General features: G+C 35.7%; 1 protein-coding gene across 2 annotated transcripts in view; it reads right to left on the bottom strand.

Annotated features, from left to right (window-relative positions):
* ZFPM2 (zinc finger protein, FOG family member 2) overlaps positions 1–24,657 on the bottom strand; it is a 322,662-nt gene that overhangs the window by 257,299 nt on the left and 40,706 nt on the right. The window contains exon 2 of one of the 2 annotated variants that reach the window (XM_069779886.1): positions 100–258. The exons of the other annotated variant lie outside the window; for it this stretch is intronic. Within the exon in view, the coding sequence (XP_069635987.1) occupies positions 100–258 (159 nt within the window). The remainder of the gene's footprint in view (positions 1–99; positions 259–24,657) is intronic. 2 annotated transcript variants of the gene reach the window in all.

Below are 24,657 nucleotides of genomic sequence, written 5' to 3'. Positions count from 1 at the left end.
TTAATAGGACTTTTTGTACATTTTAAACCAAAAAATCTTTTTGACCAATTGGATACAGTTTGGCCAGTATTCCCTCAAGAGGTGGGCTACAATGATTACCTTTATTACAAAAGTATTCCACTTCTTCACAGCTCAGATTTTCAGGCTCAAACTCTGCAGAAAAGCTTTCCTCCAACGGAAAGTCTTCTTTTGAGATAGTATCATTTTCCTCAGACAGGCACTCTTCTTCTTCATCCTCAATGGCATCTTCAAGGGGCCCTTTAAAAAGAATCAGGAACACTGTGGCAAAACCATCTAACAGGACAATGTGAAATAAAACCTTAGTGAACTTATAACTGGGGGTCTTTTGCTAGTTTTTCCTTCCACGGCTGCGTTCAACATTTATTAGAATTGGACAAATAACATTTTATGGAAATTGAAATTGAAAGTGACTGTTTTCCTGATGACTTCACATCAGAATACACAAAGTGTTATTAATAATATGTATTAATACTCGCACATGGGGGGGGTCATTATTCATTGGGCTCTAGTACCAAATGCAGACAATTTTAACAATGGAAATCAAAGCTCTATTTGTAAAGCCACGTAAACAGTGAAGAGCCTTCTCTTGTTTGTTAGTCATTGTTTTTTGATGCTGAATTACAGTCCTTAATAGATTCCCTTTACAGGCTTCATTTCTCGAGTTAACAGTACTGAGTACAGTGAATTACTACAAAGGTACTGACCGTATAAACTTCAGCTTATTCTGCTATTTTGCTTCGACTAGCACCTGACAGTATCCGTGATCATTCATTTGCTAGACTCTTTAACAGACTCCCAGTCAATGGATGGGACTCAGACAGACTATCACTTCATTTCAGAGAGGCCAAACAACCATCATAGTAAACTACCAGCTGAGGGCTACAGAAACATAGGCCAGTTACAGAAGCAGGGAACGAGTCTGAACTTGAAATGGCAGCCTGAGGTCTTTGATTCTTCTTCTAGTTACCTAGCCATACTATTGCTACAGATCCTCTTAAAGAGCCAGTGCCTGACAGATCTATAATACAGAACGCCCCAGTTACCAATTGGAATGTACTCAAAAACTAAAATTTCTTCTTTCTTATATACACACTTTTCACGATCATTGGTTAATAGTAACTATTTGCTAAAGACATCTCTTGTGCAGGTGTAGAATTTTACCCTAGATTTAAATAGAGATTTGAAATAACTGAACATATTTTAATTTAACTAAGATTTTATTAAATGTCAGTATGTTTCAAAATCCATCTTAAGACTGGATTTCAAAAGAGAGATTTCATTATACATGGTTGAGGCTTGAAAAAAATTACATATTTCACTCTCCAATGAAAGCACAGCCTCATTTATAATTGACTGAGTATTTCTTCCTCGAAATGAAAGCTAGCCAGCTAATGAAAAAAAATGTAATTTGTATTTATATGATAGTTTTCCAGTATTAAATACACTATTCCTATATAATCTATCATGCTGAGATACAATACATAAATTATTCTGTTGCATTCGATGAAAAGGAAGGGATAAATTTTTAAAAGAAATCAAATATTGACTACACTCTAATTTTATGTAATTTATTATGAACCAGCAACTACCTACATTTATTAAAACAGCAAAATTCACTTTAGGCTAGGTTGTGTAATTCTTAGGAATACGATGGTTACTTTTTATTGAAATTGATTGAGATTCCCAGCTGGGATTCCATAAATTAATACAGCTTACTATCTTTCACGGAAATATGACTATTTGTGCCAGCTGAGAATCTGACCAAATGAACCCACTTTTGTGGACACATACTCACCAACTCTAGCTGTCATTCAACAATATATCTCCTAAAATAAGGGGCTATTATTATGGCTGGAGAAATAAAGATTCTCATTATCAAAGTATCCATTACTGTTAATTGCACCTTCTAGCCATGTTGGGAAAAAATCCAGCAACTGCCTATGCACAGGGAACGAAGAGTGGATACCGCACTGTACGGAATGGAGAACAAAGCACTAGCACACACTGGAGCAGTGCACTGCAGCTAAACATGGGCAGTTTGGGCAGCTCACGTGTGTCCACTTTCATGGCAGAAATGAAAGCACAAGGGGTTCTGCACAAACTGACAAAAAATACCTTTCAGATTTCATCATATTATTAATACGTGACATTGTCTGTAGAGCCATTTACTGGTGTGCACTGGTAACATCTGGATAAATAAACTAGAAAGGAAAAACACAATGAAACAAAAAATATGCTATTTTAGGGAACTGTAATTTTCTGCCATGTATAAAGATGGATAAATACCATGTTTTGCATCATTTCAAAAGCAGCCACATGCCTTTAATAAATTTTCCAAATATTTTAAATTTGGGGAAAAAAATGTAAACATCAGCCAGCATTTCAGTGAAAGTCGACTTCCTGCTGAATGGGTCTTTGTCATTTGACTTTTTCAATAAGTGACTTGCAAAATACAGCAAAAGCAATATACCTGCAAGTAATCCAATTGGCGTGTATACATGACATTTAGGTCTGTTTCTAGATGTTAAACTGGTTTGTTTGATCAGGTCACCAGTACGTAATCAGCAAGCTAATAATCACCGTACGCTAATTAAGAAAAGAATAGAAGTGCAGTCAGTATGCTTTCATTTGCAGCAGTCATGGAAACACACACCTTATAATTTCTATTGACACTGCTTCCAAGAAGGCAGAAGAAAAACAATGTACCCACCAGCTCCACAGCGCAGGTTCAAACCCGTCTTTTTGTGGGTTGGGACTTTGGCTTTTAAGCAAATCTCAGACTAAAGCAAAATTCTTGACAAATGCTTCCATAGATACATCCTATGTATGAACAGGTATGTAACATTTCCTCAAGTTTCACGTCCAAGCATTTGAAAACAGAATTGTAAATGTTGTCACATCCAAACGAGATCAGAGGTATGCAGGCATCTACTCCGGGTTTTGCTTTGCGTATGCCAACCCACATATAAAACCCAATAATGTTTCTCCAGTCGCATACAGGCACGCATCAGAGCCTTACGTAATAGTTCACCTCAGGGGCTGACATCAGACGCTGCACTCCAAAAAACAGCATGACTTTTGTTGAAATTGAGGGATCGGTGCATAAATATTTTTCTAGGTTTCAGCTGCTGCTGCCTTGTCTAATTCACCCATCTACAACCTGATCCTTGGGACAAATTCTGTCTCATTCATGTTGAGTCGTCTTTTATTTTTTAAGTGTTCAAATACATTCAGCTCATGCCCAGAGCTATAAACTGATAACTTTAATTTAACTGATAACTTTAACTAAAGAGTAAGGCAGTGTTCAACATGAGTTAAAACCAGCCCACAAGAGTAACAGCAAAATTAAGTATTTCTTGGTTGCTAGTTTCATGTGAACTGAAATATCAATGCCTGATTTCTGTGGCTATTTTTAATTATCACTCAAACACAGAGTGGGTTAAAGAAAACAGTAAAATCAAAAGCCACTTACTAGGTAAGCATAAACAGATTAAACTCTCTATTCTTGACTACTCCAATTACTTGCACATGAACAGACAATGAATAAATTTTCAGAACCTCACAATAAAGATTGTGTGGAATTACATATTCTTGACTAATGCAAATACATAAACTCTGCAGGCTTATGTTTGCCTAATTTGGCCACGTGCTTCCAAAAACCTCTTACTGATATCAGTAAATCAAGTCAGCTAGAGAACTAAGAATTTATCTGGTTCAAAAATGTATTGGTCAGTTTTCAAAGTTTACTAGCTCCTTTATCTAGGGAACAACCTACACAGCGCCTATTCAACTTCTTCCCTGATTTAAAATACTTAAAAATACAGAGACATACAGACAAAAATAAATGTTTTTAAAAATAACAGTTTCTTTCAACTGCTTTCTCTGATTGATAGTGCTTTTTTTTCCAGTTGTTATTATGTTGATATATTACCTTCAACAGTCCAAATACAGCTTAATCAGTTACTTTAGTACTATACTTTACTTTCTGCATTTCTTTTAAATTGTTGATTTAATTTAACAGTATTACACCCAGTACTTACACTGATCATGTTATTAAGCACCTATGGCACAACATGTACGATGTCTGCTTTTATTTCAACTGGAACAGGGTCAAGGTCCCATCCCTGTTCTGCTGAAAAATGCTTTTCAATAACTGCTGATTAAGTGTGATATTACAACCAACAACTGCCATAATGACACAGCAATGCAAATCCAAATAATTCGTACTACTGAAATTCATCTGAGTGTCACAGTGGTCTGACAGCAAACAGCTCTGAGATATGATTTTAAATAAAACAGTAAAATTTCAAACTGAAATGGTTTAAGAATTTAGTTGAATACTTCATTCTAGAGGTAGTCTAGATATTTTGTCTTCTCATTTCAGCAATTCTTTTCCTATTAGCACTTTGTAAAAGAATGTGGTGTAATCTAAGGAGAGGTGATTCTGAAATGCTTCAGATTAGCTAGATACATGATAAACAGTTAAGAACTCCCAAATGCACTAGGTAAAAACTCAATTTCTAATCTTAAATGGGAGTACTGAAGGCAAATGAAGTCTCCATTACTTCATTCTAGATTTGGCATGAAGCCCTGAAAAAACTATTTCCTTTACAGAACAAGCAAATACTTGTGTTGTACACAACACGGGAGATTTTGAGGGGGTTGGTAGTTCCGTTTATTCACTTGGTACTTACTCTGTTTCATGAATATTTATTGATATGACCATAAATCTCAAATATTTTTTCAAATAACATAGATAAACAAGAGGCAGTAGAAAACAGTACAATCAGTGACAGCAATGAAGGAGTCAATGTGGCAGAAATCTATATGGCTTAGTGGACACAGTAGTCCACTTCAAAAAAATCACCACATATAATTTGATACAAATAACAATATCTACTGAGGAGAGGCTGACGAGTGAGCTGCATGTGCCTTCATGGAGAAAATTACTTCTGATTGAGGCCACTTGGCAGCGCAGTGTGGGGAAATCTGAACTGTGCTCCCTAATTTGTACCAGATTTACAGACACTCAAGCACATATTTTTTAGCACTATTAATGTATTAAATGCTAAAAAAAATAAATAAATCTTTCTCAAACAGTCATATACTTCTACATAAATCCAAGCATATAGATACACACACACAAAGATAGCTAAGTGGCAATCTTTACACAATGAGTAACAGATGCTACCTCAACACTTGAAAGGATAGGCCACATTTAGCAAAACAAAACCAACACTGTAAGAATTTTAATAACATGGAAAAGTGTGAGAATGAACCACCAAAAAAGGGCTTACATTCACTTAACAAAAGATGCTTTTGCTACGGTAAACACTCCTCAGAACACAAATTTGAGCATCAGACCCCTTGAGCCTGTTAGTTCTGATACAGCAATGCATGACTCCAGTTTTATGGTACTATAACCATAATGAAATAATTGAAAGTCAATAACATTAAGCTGGGTAAGTAAGTTCTGTAATCATTTCTCATAGTCAAATTCATCAGACTTCTCCCTAAATGAAACTACTTAAATGCATGTTCAAATTAAGCACATGCTTATATGCTTTCCTGTCCAGTGCTTTGCGCTTAAAATGCATGTATCCTACAGTGGGAAAGTATCATTGAAATAATTATCTCATGAAAATGTTAAGTGGTTAGCTTCCTTCCCACCTACCAATATTCTCCTACATTCCCAAAGCAGCAACATAGATCAGTGCTCTTAACAAATTAAGAATGCTTCAGCAAGTCTACAATACTTGACAGTGAGTGGCTGGGGAGAGGTTAATGAGTATAATTAGTAGTAGTAGTAGCATTAAATAATAACAACTCCAATAACTCAGAGAGGCCTGAAATTCGCTGGATCAACATCATGAATTTTGCATGTTCTGTGTGATCCATCCAGTATTTCCTAGGAAAACATACTGCCATACACAGATTATCCTTAGCTTATGGTAAAACCAAGGTATGTGATGCTCTGTGATTACAGAGGGAAAAGCTTCAGAAAAATCAATCTATTTGTCTCCTGTTTCAACAAGAACATTTTCTTCTAAATACAAACAATTAAATAAAAAAACCAGCAGGCAAACACTTCATATTGATTCACATGTGAAAGACACATAGGGAACTTTTTTCCTAAAAATTCAGTCAGAAACATTAAAAATATAAAAGAGGGTTCACTTTATTTCATTTTAAATATGGGAGTGGGGGTGAAGACACCACACAGTAGTTCAGAGTTAGCTTCCTTCTGGGAAGATTTCTATACAAGATGCTTAGCTGCTTCTTCAGCCTTTCAGTTAACTCAAAGGAGTGGTTGTTTTCAACCACTGAGCTTTTACAGCAGCCTGGAGACAAGTTGAACAGTGATGTGAACAACCCCAACAGAAACAATTCAACTTCTCCTTCTTTTGGGGAAGAAATTTTTACTAGACACTACCAAAAATATACTCCCAGGTTCCTCACTGGGAAGCTGGCTTTCTCTTGTGTGTTGTAGAATTTTTTTTAAGTGTCCAGGCTCAAATATTTTAGACCTTACATGTTCAACCAGGATGAAGTCATGGACTGATAAAATACAGGAGATGAATATATACTGTAGCAATCAGAATAAATTTTCAGTTTCTGTCGAGCACTAGGACTGTCAGATACTGTTCAATCACTGAGACTTTCAATATTCCCCTGAGAAGGAGAACCTCGAACTAGAAGTATCTACATGAATTACAGAAATGGAAGTACACGAGTCAGCAGCTAATATCATAGAAGATAATAAAGGAAAACGGTAATAGAAGTTTTCCTACTGAACTAGTTGCTCCCCCAACCCCAACAACCTGACCCCATGACTGTCCATGCTACTTCTCTCTCTTGGCTTTTAGTTAATAGTGATCCCAATTTTCAATTTTCTTCGTAAAAAATATTGCCTCTTCCTTCTTTCCTGTGAGAACTAAAAATATTTTAATCACATAATTCCATGAGAATAGAGAGAACAGGCCAAGAGAGGTGCCTAAATACTCTTCTGTTAGATGATAGATGACAATACCTAATCTTGACAAACTGACCACTGCAGGAATAGCTTTAAAATTAAGCATGCTATTGGTAGTAGGTAACTTAAGTGCAAACTGGGAAATCAGTTTAGAAAAATACCCTTAAATATACTTCTTAAGAAGATCAATACTTGTCAAACAAACCACTCCCACTTTTACTAAAATGCTTCCCTCTTCAGTCCATTGAGTTCTCTTTTTAGCTTAACTAAGTTATTTCTGTAATTCCTGTTACATTTTTACAGCTATACTCAAGAGACACAATGCTACCTGTACACATTGAACCTCTCCAGTCTGTTATGTAAACTGGCTGAACTTCAAAAGTTTTGTCCAGATTGGAAGATTGCGCCAATTTGTGAGCGACTCGTTACATCTTCATCACGGCACCCAAGCAGAATGAACCATTTCTCACTTTCAGAGTGGGAGAAACTTTATGATCATGATTTAACGACCAACTTAATAGAAAAAGGAATGGAAAAGAGCTGCTCTTTGGACACTATAAATCCATACCAACCTGATGTAATTGAGCTTAGCAGCAAGTATGAAAGTATATTTCTGTAGCCAAAAAAAAAAAAAAAAAAAGGAGTTATTTTTAAACATCAGTTCTTCCTGCAGCCACTCACTTTTAACTTAAGTTGCATCAGGGGATCTGGTAGGAAGGAAACATTTTTATTAATTTTCCCCTTATCTGTCAGAAGAATGCTGATTTTTTTTTTTTTCATTTACGTTCCTTGCCTGCAGGTAGCAGACCAAGAAAATCATATAGCAGAAATTTTTCCTTTTGATTAATTTTTTTCCATGTGTTATGTTATTTCTTATATATAATTGATTTCAGGTTTTGCTCGTAGCTGTACATCTTTTTTATATCTGTACCTACTGCCTTCCTTCAATCAAGAAAGTTGAAGGAAATTACCTGAATTTTGTTAAGTTTATTAAAAAAAGAGCTCTGTGAATATTTAAATCAAGTTTTGAAATGCTAATACATGAAAGATATTAGAGAATTTTAATAGTAGGTTCAATTTGACCCACAGACTATTGTAGAAAGGGTCAAATTTTATTCAAATTATTTCTTTACAGCAAAAAACATGAACCCTTTGATTTTATAAAAGTAGATTAATATTCTTCACTGCTAGCTCTTTTGGCTCTTCGGTGCATGACAGTATTAACTGTGCTTGTACATAAACTTTTCAAAGACCTTTAAATGTTTCAGTAATTTGGAACCTCACTTTCATTTATCCTCTTGTCTTCTTTTCTCTTACCATTATCGAAGCGGCCACAACAAAACTGACAGTGCCTAGAGTCAGTTTGCTCTTGGAGCCAAGGCCAGGATATTTCTAATCAATAAAAGTGAAATGATGAAAAAGTGGCCATTCAAAACATGCTTAGGAAGACGCTGATTTCAAAAAAATAGTGTGCAAGTGTACCATTAATGCCAAAGTTTCATTTGCATGGGAAAAAAAGAAAAAAAAGGTGCACAGAACATGAGCTGCAAGACCCTTGCAGTTAAATGTCAGACCTCTGTTTTTAAGTAGGGGCTCAGGCCAACATACAGGTTTAGTCCTCCAATACCGTTATCCATAGAAGAGTCACAGCAATTCTTTTTACTTTTGGGGCTCTGTTTTGCAAGGTGCACCTTGTTTGGCTCACAGAAGTCAGAAAGGACATATTTATCCTGCAGATGAACGTAAGGATTTATTGATTTTACCTCAACATGAGCACAGAGAGAATACCAAAAAAAGGCAAGTGGTGTGTGGTAATTATTACACAACTTGTACAGGCCAAACTAATCATAAAAGATCACACTCATTTACCAGATGAATGATGTTTTGCCAAAGAACTGAAACTGTTTTGAAATACAAGTGTCATGAAAGGCACTTAAAAGAATGTTCCTCTCCTCACATCTTCCCACCTGCTGGCAGTCAAAGTGTTGCTGTACTATAAAACCCTCAAGGTAGGGATCTTTCTACGTGTGTCTCTCAATGCCATAAGGAACAAGCTTTTTTTTTTAAGAAGCAATGCACACAGTGACAGTAGAGAAGATTTAACAGTTGCAACTTCGTTCTGGAATTCCTACTCCCAGGAATAAAGGTCAGTGGAATTTTTAATAGTGATTTCCTTGGTGCTATGATTCCAACATGACTGCAAAACTGGTAGCAGTGAAGGGTACGAATCCAGAGGCATCTTAACTGATCCCATGCCACTGTATGAAAAGAAAATCTATAAACTGTGTTTCAGTACTCTAAAGAATGAAACAGAAGGTTATCTGGATCTTCTAGAACTAGCAACATTGTTCTGTCTTCTGACAAGAAGTGATAGTAAAAGTTTCATCTTGGAGAGGGCTTTTTTTAAAAGTATTTATCATGATGTATTTATATCATTTCAAAAAATAACAGAAATAACAGTATCTGTTCTTGCTCTAAGGGTAAAGTGGGTAATTGAAATGTAGAAAGTGATTTAAACTAGAAAAGAAGGGGGAAGAGGTTTTTGCATGAGTAAGTCACCTCCTGTGCAGTCACTGATCCTGATTCAGCTGCTATTTTTCTTCCTGAATACACAAGTAAAATAGCCAATTAGGTCCAAACTTTAAAATTTTCTCAGCACCTATACATATTAGCAGAGCTGTTTCACACCTTTCAGCAAGTTATGGGCCTCAGCCCCATGATTTTTCAATAAGCTTTTTGGAGGATTCTCCTAAAGAACTTTTTATGTCCTTGGGAAGCCACATCTTTGCTCCCAATGATCCCTCATCCAAGCAGCCACACAGCCCACTACAGTCCCTTCGCATGTCCCACCAGTTACTCTTGCCAGATTTATATAAAAACTTGAGACAACAGGTAATTAATACCTTGTTACATCATATGTGCACTTAGACTTAATTTCCTTTGTCTACTTTTGCTTAAACCATGCAGTGTCAATAGGACAAATTTACAAGGTAAATGTCTTAATGGCTTCATGTGTCTTAGTGGCTAAAAAAATCGTGGTTTCTACCATATAGTGTTAATGCACCTGAGCTAGGATTCAAATGCAAGGTGTCAGTGAAGCAAATTTGGGGAAGTCAATCCCTAGGCAGGAGTTTACCTCCCAGTAGAACTGAAATGACTTTTCTCCACTGTGTTTTCACTTAAGCAATTTGTGTGTGTAAGCTTCCCAATCTGAAACATTTTTACATGCTCAAGGCCTAAACATTCAGTGAAAAGCACTGAAAGTGAGCATCAAAGAGCACGTGTTCAGTGACTATGAATGGACAGTAAGCTGCATAAGCTGTTTATAAATATTTCTTTCCTTCCATCTATAATATTTATGGTGGCATTGGCATTTTAATTTTTTCTTTTTTAGAACAAGCACTGTACTATTATATTAGAAAGCAAGAAAACAGAAATAGTCAAAAAAGAAAAAAAAAATAAACCCAAATCATTAACTACTTTCCCATATGAAAGATTTCAAAAAGGAGTTGATTCCAGTTGAAACCAGATTTTGGAAACTATTAACAGGTGCTAACAATGACAAAAGTAATTTCATAAACTGTACCCACTAACTGTTCCAGCCCCATTCCTCCTACTACTGTCCCATCTTGATCATCCATTTACTAATTTAACCAGCTACACTTGCAGCCTCCAAGATTGACAATGATCTCTTCTCTGAAAGCTCTCGTTAGAAGGTAGCATCTCAGCCAGTCAGAATTGTAACTTCTTGTACACTATAGATCATAGCAAAAGAAATCAGGAGGATCATATTTGCGTAGAGATCTTGTCGAATACAAGGATATGGAGTGAGAAGACCTACTGTCTCTCTAGCTGTCTTAATTCTACCTACAGTCACAACAGATTCACAGCAGATGCTCCACAGCAGATGCTGTTCTGTGTATTTCTGGTGGTACAAGACGAGGAAGAGAAGAACAGAGGTGACAAGATGAGTATCCTGACTCAACACCCTACTAAAAATCACAGCAGCAACACAAAACTACCACAGTACCACAGTGCACCTATTTTCATGAAGGGAATTTTTAACTAAAGCCTACAAAGCAAACAGGAGGCTGGGCATAAAGCTCTCGGAGATGGATCTGTGATGCTTGTAGATAACCTTCTACATTAGGCAGAATAATGGGAATAATTTTGCAGTAGTAGTTTATCAGTAGTTTTCTTAAATGTAACAGAGCGAACAAGGAAAATGTCTTGTTTGCTTATACAGAAATATTATCCCTGAAGCATTTTTCCCTAGTTTATGGTATATTTTATAGTTTTTAAACCCATCATTTATTTCTGTATGATTCTTATCTGCTAACTTTTACAAAACAATTGCTGAAACTACTGGCAATCTAATTTGAAATACTGGCTATGTAATTTGCCCCATGATACATGGCTAATGTTGATGCAAATATTATCCAGCTCCTGTGGATTGTTTCAGCTAGATAAGTATGAAAATAAAGTTTAAATTTACAGGCATAGAAAAAAAAAAGGAATGAAAGAAAGCATTGTTTGTGTAAGAAGATGGCTTCTTAATTCTGTGTCTTTCACTAAAATTTTATGTATCTATATAATAAAAATTCAAATATTTGATGCTTCATACATCTATGAGAAGTGTCATTGATTTTTATATCTATAAAAGTGAATTACAAAGAAAAAATGTATGAGATATTTGGAACTTGCATATGAAAAGTGAAGGTGCAATTTTACGAAAATACTCAAGACTCCCTTTTCACTTTGTTTTACTCCTGTAGGGTTTTTTTTAAATCAAGCTAAGAGAACAAGGAATAGACACATCTACACCAGTCAACACCTGTCAAATAACATCTATGGCATGCTGCTCCAAACAGTCCAGTGAAATCCTCTGAGGTTTTGGGATCCAGAAATTTTCAGTGAATCCTTTCCTCCAGACACAACAAACTGTGATACTGGTACGCAACAGAAGCTTCTTTGCATGTCCTAATCTCACCATTCAGGATCTCAAACAGATAAGTAACACGCTGCCTGTTACTCAGGACGCCTTTCTCTACAGCCTGTCTCCTTCACCAAGTACTGCTATAGCAAAGCAGTACTTTCAAACACCATACCCCAAATAGGATAAATTTTCTCTTACACATGGCCAAGGCATGCTCAGAGCACAAAGCTTTTCAGAGTAATGAAGGCAGCAAAAGTTCACTCTCTACCTCCAACTCCCACACAGCCCTTACTCCAAACACAGAACTTCTCTGGCAATCACATGAGTAGTGAGTGACAGATACTGGTAGTTGCTAATCACTGTTCTCACTCACCTGCTGGAGGGAAAAATGTGATGCAAGTAGGAGCACTTTGAAGCCACTAATGATGCTGCTGCAGTGTATTTAATGGCCAGCATGTTAGCTACGATGAAAGAGGAACCTCACATCAAGTACATTAAGGGATCAGAGGAATACATACTCATTACTCACTGTAATTTTACATCCCCAGTTTCAAGACAAAACACTCACATTTTTCTCATATAGCAAAGACATCCTATACTGCTATAGAAAATTAAGGGGTCTTTTTTCTTCTGTTTATTTAACACTTTCTATTTTTGTAGGTAGCTGCAGATTATTCCTGTTCATCTTTTGTTTCTAGATGCATTTCCTCAGATGGAAACTGGTCTCTCATCTCTGTACGTCATCATGTAATTAAATCCAAGAAGCAGAAAAAAGGAATCTGGACTTTTTAGGTCCAGAAATCAGCAGTGAACTCATGACTTCTCTCACAGGTTGCCATTTCTCTTCAAATTATTATTGCTTTTTCCCCCCTGCCTTTTCTAATATAAATGAAACAAAGAATACTGCAGAAAAATGAGCCCCGGAAAGATAGCCCAAATTCGATCTCTAATAACATGATCAAAGCTACAGAGCTTGTATGTTGAATACAGTGCCAACTGGGTTAGACCTCAATAAAAAGTAAGTACACCTAAACTGATCCATAACTCAATGACACGGTTAAAGGAAAAACTTAAAACCACAGCAGGTGATGTAACAGACACAAATGGAAAAAAACACCACGCTTAAAGTAACTGGTAGTTCTGAAGTAACAGCAAAGGAAAGTTGAGATGTTAGGAATTAGCTAAACCACAAACTTCATGATCTTTGTCTAGCAGATGCATACTAGAATGAGTGGTAATTTAGCTTAGTGAGATTCTTATAATTTGGCAAATATAATAAAAACCTACTTAAATAGTATGTAAGAGCTATAGAACTATGTAATTAGTTACTTGCATTCTTAGAGCTTTGAATTTGAAATAACTACAGGGGATTTGTTAATTTTAATCCCATAATGGAGTTTATCAATGTGCAGAACAAGACTGAAGGGTCTCAAATTAGTACTAAATCTTTAGATCAGATTGTAAGATAAATGCATAGTGTATATTTTTAATAGAAACCAAATTATCTGAAAGAAGTCAGATGGAATAAAATGCAGTATTTAGCCACAACAAGCCACAAACTGGGCATCAGCAGTGTTCCTCCAGTGTAAAGCACTCCCAACCTGAGGGTCCACTGCAAAGGAATATTAATTTATAGTTTCTTTTCTGCGGATATTCAGATCTCATTTTGCCCACTAGATTGTCAGTTATGATTAATTACAATAATAACAGTTGCTGTAGTTTACAATGATGCACCATAAGGATGAAATGTGTTTTGGTTTTTTAAGATCTTCAAAGAATAACAACTTTACAGCATTTATTGTGTTAACCGAAAATATAATGCACTACTAACCTGTGCTTTATCAGCATATACGTCTTACAATCACCATGAAAAAAATTAACTTTCATCATCACATCTCAGGAATATATAATATAAGCATACCTTAGTGTAGGTCACATACACAATAGGATTTATTGAAAAGTAACAACATTTCTATGTCATTTACAGTTATGTATCTTTATACATATAGGTATATAAACCCAAAAATACAAATAAGCAAACTGCACCTTTTAATATAGACTGGAAGTGCATGTTACAGTGTACTTGATTTCTTTAATACCCCTGCTCACTTTTTTACTACTTTAATTTGATTCCTCACTGGTAGGAATTGCCAGGTTGCACAAAATACATTGCATTTCCCTTGGAGTTGGCATAACCTGCTGGTTTTCTGAGTTAATCACTAATTAATAATTTGAAAACACGAAGTCATTATGTCATTTCCAGACAATGAGCTTTTAAATGGTGCATGTTATGTCCTAGCCTTTTCAGAATAAAAAAAAGTTTTTTCCTCTGGAAACCAGATGGCTGGTAAGTGTTATTATGAGGCTATGTAAATCTCAAAGCAATAAGCATCAAATCAAAACAAGAATTCATTCTCCTCTCCTCTTATCATGATTGTTGTTTTATTATTCTGCAAGTTGGTTCAGCAAAACTCCTACAAATTAGGCTACTGGATGCTTTGGCAGTGATCAGTCAATAACCCATCTCCTCTTTCTTTTTCATAGCAAACAGGAGTTCTGAAAACATTTTTCACCTATACTTTCAAACTTCCTAATACCTTGTTCTACATGCCAAACTTAAATGAGGCAATCTTACTTCAGGCTGAGTCTTCTCAGTAAACTTACTCACTTGAAAAGTTCACTGGTTCCACTGGTATTACAATTTGATTATCAAAATATCATTGACCGGCTTATGTTTTGGTTTTGATTTGGCCAAGGTTTTTCCCTATTAGGTAAGAACTCCAGAAGAGTTGTTATTTTCTCTCACTTAAGGAGTAAACAATTGCACCTTCATGGAAGTGCCAGTTTCTCCCTACAACTAAAACTCCACACTTCAAAGAAGCCTTTCAAAGTTCAACTAATACACCTGCATCAATTTGCAGTGCTATTTTACAAAACTTGCAGATTACTCGAAATAATCTTAAATTGCTATGGCTGCCGAAAAAGAAAACTAAGAAACTAAATTCCAAATACTGATTTCCAAAGGAAATTAGCTGATAAATATTAAGTGACAAAACATACACTCTTTAAAACTTTCTGTGGAGTTCAGTATTTTGAAAAGATCTGGTAAGGGAAGAAACAGTAAAAAAAAAAAATATGGTTTGGAATGTCAATTCTTTATGTCGTGGTCCTATTTTTCATTCTTGTTTTTATGTTCTTCCATGACAAAATCACTACTCTTACATTTTAGTATTGAATTTTATAATTTTGTATTTTAAATCTTTACACATGGCATTTAATATTTATGGAAACATCTCAGTATTCTTACATCATAATGTTTCCTGTTTGTATTAACATGTTAAAAATAAAGCACTTCTAGCTACTATCAGATTGTGTCATTTTATGGTGCGAATAAGAGTAGTGACAATTATATACTACTGCTATCGGTTTAACATTAAATAATGTCAAAATATGACTAAAGAACTAATCCACAAAATAAATTGAAACTCTCTTCCCCAACAGACTTCTTGTCAAACGTAATTCCCCTTAATGAAAAAAATCTTATTTGCCAAAACATTTTCCAGTAAATAATTTCTGCTTTTTAAAATGTCCTGCCACAGCTACTAACATATCTGTCTGATCTAAGTGACCCTGTCAGAGCAGGGGGGTTGGACAAGATGACCTCCAGAGGTCCCTTCCAACCTCAGTCATTCTGCAATTCTGTAATAATATCAGGAGATGATGCACATTTTCTTGTACTATCTCATCAAAAGCCAAAACCAATAGAGCACTGTAGTATTCTAGCACTTCCAACCCCACCATCAAGTAGACTTAAAGGTGAAAAAATTGTAAGAATATTCTTTAATTCCTCCAAAACTATCAAATCAAGAGTGAATGTTCTAGTGAGATTTTAATTACATACAGACCATTTGTAGCACTGAGGCAATAGCTCCAACAGATCCATGAATGCAATTAGCACTGCCTGTGTTTGAGCCATGGGAGGTTTGACTGTACATTAGACAAGTTCTTCACTTCATCCCTCCTTCAGTTCTACACCATAAGTGCCTTTCTTCTGTCCGCTGTCGTTCTACTTTAAGCCTGTGAAAATTTCACTGATGCTCTTCATGTGACATTCATCATATATGTACAAGCACAACCCTAGAAAGGCAAAGCTCAGTTTACATACATGTTGCAACTTAAATTTAGTGCAAACTAAGTTTCTTATAAACCTGGCTCCTGCACACTGTGTGACTGCTGAAACGCAAGGGTGAACTTATTTTTGTAATAATGGAAGTCATGGTTTTCATAATATAATACACACAGTACCTGTTTAACTTTGAAAGTATAACATTTAGAGGTTCAATATGATTAGTAACCATGCAAGATCAAGTGCAGTATTTTGTTTAACGTTGCACATGGTATTCATAAAAGAATAATGCTTAGTTAACTGAACTCAGTACCACCAAACTCAGCCTGTAGGAAGGCCAATTATACCATGCCAGTGCTGACGTGGCAACACAGAACTGAACCTCTGATATTGTTATCATACTTTGCCCATTTCAGTTTTAAAGACCGACACTGCTTTTACACAACTTCCTTAGAACAATTATTCCTTAATAGAAAAGAAGTCACTATAGCATTTTGCCTAACGTTCAACGAAAATTTGCTTTTCGGTTTCAGTCCATTCCCCTTCATGGTAACTCCTCTAAAGATACTACCTTTTTTAGATGTTTGTACCTTCAAATACTAACAGACTTTTGTCACGACCCTGTAAATTATCACCTTACTAAAAGGTAAGTGTTCTTAGAATTTAATCTTTCTCACATACTACAGTCTAAGAGTTACTCAGATATCTCACTGATCCTTTGAGCACCCTCTTTTTTTTCTTACATCTTCTGGTACTAAGGTGAGTAGAACTGAATATAGCACAAATTCTGCATATAGTTTCTGCTTCACACTGATCAAAAAGACAGACGATAACTAACATTACATGAAACTGTCACACCACAGAGTGCTCTGGAAAAAGAGAGGGAACCCAGAACACTTGGAGTAGAACAAGTATCCAGGACTAAACTAGGGGTTGAATCGGGTGTTTTCCATTACAGACACACAGACAACCAACTCAAGTAAGTTGTACTATTAAACACTATCAAGTTCAAGATGGCTTTGAGAAGAAGAGAAGAGGTTTGAAATCAAAATATAAAATGTAATAACAGTATTGATAATAATGGTCAGCCATCATTAATAATACAGAAGGAAACACTAAAAAAAGCCCACCTCACTGCTTGTCACAGGCTGTATAACACTGTCATGCTGTATGGTAACAGAATTTCTTCTGAAAATAATTAGATTTTCAAGATGGACATCTTTATAGAAGAGACATTGCTACTAAAAATAGAAGCATAAAACACTATCGATAATATTAGAGTATTATGCCAATACTACTGAAGAAACTATTGTCATCATGTCAGTACTAACATTTAATTGCTATCTATTTAGCACAAGAGTGTTGGATTTTTTTTTCTTTTTTTTGTACCCTTTTGAGAGTTTTCTTGATGTCCCAGCAAAAGAAACACACAGAATAAGAGGTTTTTTCTCATCATCAATATCCAGGCTTGAAATATCCTTAAGGATTATTCTGTTGCCAGTTAATGTCTTCAGATGTCCTTCCAGTTTTCTCTGGCAACCAATATCAAATTTCAGGGAGTAGCATGCAGTACCAACCAACATATTTGTGCCTTCACCCAAACAGGTAGTACCAGACGAAGGAATCTGGTTTGTTTTTTAACAAGAAAGCAACAGGGCAAGGGAGAAAGGTTGTGAGCAGAAATTTGGACCAGCCTTCAAAAAAATAAGCATGCTTTCTTCCCTGTCACCAGACTCTCTCATGGTGCTCTCATCCTCATGTACTTTGCAGGCATCCATCGTGACATTCGTAAGCCTTTGTGCCTAGAACCAAATACTTTTCAAATCTCATACTTTGTGAAGCACAGCCTTCCAACGTAACATACAAACATAAAGATGCCACATTTTGTTTAAGCCTCACAGTCAAGAACAGGGTAAGGCAGAAGAGCCTACTGCAGCTAGCTACTGCAGGAAGCTAGGGCACTTTTGTCTAGACCAGTACAGCTGATTTATGACCACACATAGGCAAGAGACCATAGTACCAAGAAAATATTGTTAGAAACAAATACATAGGAAAACAAAACCATTTTGGAGCGCAGCTGGCACCGTGTAGAACTAAATTGCGCTATGTTGATAGATCTATTAATTAATTATTTTTAAGTTAAAAAAAAATAAATTAATCTAATTAATTTATTTCTTCAGCAAACTTGTCTTCTAACATTGTTACTGTTGGTTACTCCTTTGCTCTGTTTATTACTGGTGTGCTCTACTACTGCAGAAGACTCAAAACTTTGATAGTTATCCTCTTCAAAATCATATCTTATTCTTGATGGACAAGGATATTTGTAACACCAACAGGTTTTTTCATCAAATTAGTTAAATGAAAGGTAAGAGGAAATGAATACTACTAGCAGAACAAAACAGTTAACTTCAGATATAGTTTGAAAAAAATGCATCAGGACAAGCATTTTAAAATTAAGCCCTATTATCTGACTGAAACAAAGCTATAGAGTAGGAATTGCAACATGAGAGATCCTTAGAAATATCTTCTTTGAACTAAATGGCAAAAAGGAAATCAGATTGGTTTTTAAATATTTTGGAAAACTGTGGACCTAAGTACTACTGTGTTCTTACAGATGACTTAACCTAAAGAAAACTAATTCTATGCTTTTAAAAACTGAGTTTTCTTTATAATCTTTACAAAAGACTAACTCTTGGGGGTGTCAAGGATGGGGAGGGATGGAAAGGAGGGAAACTTTCCACAAAGGTTTGATGGTTTTCAACACAATTTAATAAAAAACTAACTTAGCAAGAGGTCTACTAATTGGCAGTTCTAATGCCAGCATTCCAAATAATTTCTGCACCAAGTCTAGAAGCCCTTTTTTTTTTTAATATGTGATTATAGCTATACAAATATGAAAACTAGTGAGTATAGCAGATACATAGTTTCATTTATATCTTATTTCCAGTGAAAATCATCACTGGAACGATAAAAATATCTGGTGCTTATCTTGATCTGACCAGTGTTAAACAGGGCTATTAAAAATGCATGGAAACTCAAAATATACTCTGATATACTCAAACTGGGATCAACAGTCCATATTGGCCTCAGAATCACCCATAGGGGAGATGGGCTGTCAGTCTAAATGTCTTTTTAAAGGGAAACTGCAGGCTCATCAATGTGACTACTAATTAACCTGCTAACTCCAGACTGAATTCTGTCTTCTTGTAAAGAATAGAAGACCTTCATCAACTTCATGTAATAAAACCTTGGGTTTAGATACAAGTAATGGGAGTATAAACAGGAACAACATACATTCAGCTGATTACTTTTTCAATATGTAAGTGCAGATAAGCTTCTTGAGTGTCAAAGTTTTACTTTGAAGATGGACAGTAAGAACCTCTCATTGCTGACTGAAGCTGACAGTCACCAGAATCATAGACACGAAGTCCAAAGGTAAATCAGTGCATACCTACACTGGTGTTTCTACTCAGTTTAACAATGACAAATATGTCTATGATGAGGATAGTCCCTGTGCACAGCAAAGGGAAACAGGTGATAGGTCAGGTCTCCGAGGTAAATAAATACGTGCTGAATACTCATTGAGAACTATATGATAATGCCTTGTGGGATGCAGATGGTGCTTCTCTCCTTTGGCAGATTTTCAAATCTTCTTTCCCTCAGTTCCCTTGCTTTTTTTCCATTTTGTACTGATTCTCTAGTGGATCTTTCTTATTAATAATAATTAAAAAAAAAGTGAATAAAATGTAAAATACTCACTATTCCATAAAACAATATTACTTTATGTCCTACTGACTTTTGTAGGTTGTTTTATTATTTCATGCTAATAGTTAGCGTTACTCAAGAGAAGAGCCTAAACTGATCTTAAGTACCATCCAGAAGGTTTATACATTTTCAGACTCATAAATCCTCCTTATGAATTGGGAATCATTTAAAAAGCTCTGGAAATATTGAAATAGACCATAAAGTACAAATCACAGTACTGACACCTCTAATTCATCTCAAAGGTGAAGAGGGACATATTCTTCACTGTCAAGAGAGGAAGCACGGGTTTTAGTCACTAAGTTTAATTGCTTACTGTTCTGAGTCAGATCTGGATTCTTTGGGACCACAGGGTTAAAAAACAAAAACAAACAAAAAAACCAACTACACCTTCCAGGAATGATTCAAGTCCTTTAATCTTCAAAGGTGGATAAACTGAACCTTACGTGGTTTACCTTACGAGCAGCATTTGGGCACTATACTACATAACATTTTTCCCAATGGAAACAGGCCAATATATCTTTAGCCAAATGTCTAGCCCTATCCATTGCTGGCTTTTCTGCTCTGCATCACTGCAAGTGCTTATCTTCGGTGCTGTGCACGCACTATATGATGACAGGTCTAGTGAAAAGTGACCTTAATTTGAGATTTCACAGGGCAAAACTATCCAAAATTATGAAACTTATCCAATAAAAATCAGGCCAATGGAGACTAAAAATTGTATTTGCAAATTAAACTTTTGTACAAAAAATTAATTCCCTATCTGAAAACAATAAAAGTATATTTATTTCTTGTCTGTCTGAGACAGTAAAGTCTATAATTTACTGTAATTTATAAACTATAAATTGCTTTGTTAAGACTTCTTCTGACCTCTGAATCATACAACCTCCTAATGCAAACAAATGTCTTCTTAGAATTTTACAGTGAAGATTCCTGTATCCAGTGTGATTTCATTGATCGTCAAGAACAAGAAGCCAAGAAAAGGAAGTTATGGCAGCTAAGGACACACTATCACACTGCCACCTGGCTGATCTGCATTTTGAGGGGACATCAGACACTTTCTAAGGGAGGGCATACACAGTTCTGCGTAAGAGTTGCACCACTCCTGAAATACCCACTAAGTCACCTTTTGCTGAAGAACCCATTGCTTTGAATTATTTTCCTTACTAAATATAACCTCTATTTTCTCAATGAGCTATTTAAGAATCTAAATGGGGAAGTCTCTAATATCAGCTGGTAGCTTCTAGTAGCCTCAATTTCATTCAGCCATACCACAACTGTTGCTGAAGAGGACAGTCTCTTATGAACAAATGCAAAGCATCTGTATTTATTCTGTTGAAGTATATTCACTCGATCTCTTCAAATATTTCTATTTCCAACCAACATGCCAGGGAATGACAATCCAGACTGCACAGGAAGTTGAATTCAGGCAAGAAAGAACAAAATTGTAAATTAAAGATCTTGCTTCAATGGTGTCTCCTATTTCCAAGGAAATTTGACTTTTAGTATACTATTATTTGTAGTCTTGAGGGGATTTTTAAATTATTTTTTTACGATCAGAATAGTAATGCCTACTCCATCAAATATAACCATAAAATTGATCACAAAGACCTATGCATCTCATTACTATGTGTGTTCTTACTGTAATTAATAATATTAAGCACAATTTTAAAAATAAACTTAAAATATCCAACCAGTATCAAAATCTGTCCTAACTCCCAAATAATAAAAGTGCAATTCTCACAATCTCCTCTTATAATCAGACTTCCCTGACTGGACTTTCCATAGGAAACTCTAATCTTTAACTCGTCATCCACAGGAGCAATGAAATAATTATAAAAAGATATTCATAGGCATGAAAGTCAGAACTTCCTCAGGACCTGAGATTAAATGTTATAATTCACTTCTACAATACACTTGTCACTGCTTACCTACATAAAACTGTTTTTTGTAATTATTATTATTATTTACGATCCTGTATGTATATTTTTTACATACACTGGCATATCATTACCACTGTTTGAACTGACTTTGCCCTATTTTGTTTGCTACAAAATAAATCTTCAACCAGATATTACAGTTTAAAGCACAGCAGACTGTTCACTTCTTGGAAAAATACATACAAAATTCTACCTATGGAACTGTGTTGGTCAATACATGACTATCTAACACATGTTTTGTTAACTCTTCAGCCAAACAGCTGCAGCTTGTAATTCAAGACTGAAGCTTGGATACACAGTACAGACACTCATCTAAATTTGAATCTACGCTTTGAGCCAAGCTTCTATGCTTCAAAGCTCTATTTCAAAGTATAGGTCTCACTTCTGGGAATCTAACATGTTATTGCAGAGGTAACCAGTGACACTAGGGTTTCACTGTTAAATAACATTTTTCCTTATTTGTGTTACTATGTGATGCTTTGCAGCTGCAATGATTCAGCCATTTATACCTATTTCATCACATGAAAACATTACATATATAATTTTCCATAAAAATTCTACTTAATTGTAGTTGTTAAATATAATCTGTATTAGTTATTTATCTGTAATAACAGTAAGAGACAAAGTTGCTTATAAAGGAACACTGGAGGAGCCTATTTTCTGCTTTCAGTCATATAACATTTTTTCAGGACTACAGAAGTTTAAAGAAAATCAAAAGAAATAAATTCTCACTGACATCAGCAGCAAATCCTGCAATACCTTAGTTACTGTTTACTGCAGTGTGTTTTAGGGCAGGACTTCAGGAGCCAGGACACCTAGCCTGGATTTCTAAAACATGAAATTATTTGTTTGTTGAAATACTTTGGTTATAATTCACCTTCCTTTAAACAGTAAGCATTCCCAACAATAAGCTCACTAAACCTGGAAAGAGCAATACAGCTTGCTACAGTTTTGAAAAATCAGCTACAACTTACTGATCAATCCTACATGACCTTACAGAGCCAAAGCAGAATTCTTGGTGTAGTTAATAAGTATGATTGATCCAAAGCTCATAGGATTTAATAGTAAGGTCTTGAGAGACACAGAAAGCCAGTGTTCTTAGAGCTACTCTCACACAGAACAAGAGCTGTGGCTGTGCTCTTTCGATTACAGAAATTCTATCTGTTTATCTTTAAGCACAAGATGGATGTACAATTTGATGACAAGACATTAGAAAGCATCATGAAGACATTACCACTGAGTGTGCTCCAGTGGGTACAACATATGCTACTGAGATACTAGAAATATGATGTAAGGATAAGATATTGCCCAGGGAAATCATTTACTGAAGGCAGATAAACAAAGCATGAAGTGTAAAACCCAAAATAACAGTTATATGTATCTGCCTCTGTAGAATAGCAGAAAGTCTACTAATGTAAAACAATGCCTCAGTTTCACTGATCTGCATCTCAAGATGTACCAAATGGGCTATGTTATTATCAAAGTAAAATGATTCCAGCTTCTCGGGTGACCAAATTTTAGGCAAGATTGGAAGTGTAATGGGACCTCAAGACATCTAGCAAAAACTGTTCTCACCTCCTGATTAGAGCAGTCAGTTGATAGAGGACAGATACACTCAGCTAAGTCACTAGTCTCCGAAGAGAATTCAGCCTGGTCCTCCAAGGAGCGAAGGGCGTAGTGTGTGGCACCTGCCTCAAGCCTCATGACACCTCCATGGAGCTCAGAAGTGGTTCTGTGGTACCTACAAGGTACTGCATCTTTCTCCAACCTCAGTGTGAGAGTAATGAATCGCCCTCTGAAGGAACAGAGGTCTCCCTGCAGACTGCAGGGATGAATGGGGCTAAAATATTTAACACAGGTACTCAGAGTAACCTGCTAAGCCAGATACCTACATTTTTAAAACTCTGACACCTGTACTTGGTACCTTCAGTGCTTCAGTCCTTAAAAGGAACCATCTACTGATAATACTTGTACCACACTGTAAATGCTGAAAATTATTTTTAAAAAAAGATAAAAAGAAAAAGAATGAGGTGCCAATCTGTAAGGAACTTGGCAGGCACAGAACATATTGAAAGGGAGAAGGCTTCATAGAAGGAACACATCTGGAATGATATCTGTGCTTGCAACCTCTCTGTAAACAACTCTTCTACTAAGTGATGGGAGTCTCTACCAATCCCATAGACACATAGCAAGCTTTAATCAATTAATGCTTTTAAGTACTTTGACACTGGATAACATATTAGAGAAATGCAAAGACTTATTAGTACTTTCCACTCTGAGCTAGAAAATATTATGTAATAGCAACAGGGTACACTAAAAGCCGTAAATTACAGTGCAGTAAGAAAAATGGACATTTTCCAACTACATGTTCATTCACCAATCTGAGAAACAGCAGGTAAAGTATATTTATGGTTGATTGGTATTTCCTGAATTTTTAAAATGTGTGCTGAATCACACAATTGACTTACCCTGTAAATACTCATATTTATTACAACCAGACCTAATGCTGCCTGAAGCAGAGGCAATATTTTCAATCACTTCAGATGCTCTTAGCAAGTTTTGTGTTTTTATCACAGTAAGAATTAACCAAGTTGGCCATCAAAAAAGATATCAACCAATAATGATCCAAACCAATAAGATCACATGATAATGCATCACACATTTCTGGCTGATTGTTCAGCAGTTCTGGAATCAGCAGGCTTCACCTGTTCAAAATTTCGTTCATCAGAGTCTACTCAATTTGCAGATACAATCATTTTATCATTTTTCTTCAGCAAAGTATAAAAGTAAGTTTGTCAGAATCATTGTCTCACCATTAATATTAAAGCTCTTCATTATCTCTTCTGACAGAACAGAGCAGTCTTTGAGCATCCCAGAGAAAATTCCAATTCATTCATGA

The sequence above is a fragment of the Haliaeetus albicilla genome, chromosome 3, assembly GCF_947461875.1.
Source record: "Haliaeetus albicilla chromosome 3, bHalAlb1.1, whole genome shotgun sequence".
Taxonomy (NCBI): Eukaryota; Metazoa; Chordata; class Aves; order Accipitriformes; family Accipitridae; genus Haliaeetus; species Haliaeetus albicilla.
This window is presented reverse-complemented; position numbering and strand designations above follow the sequence as displayed.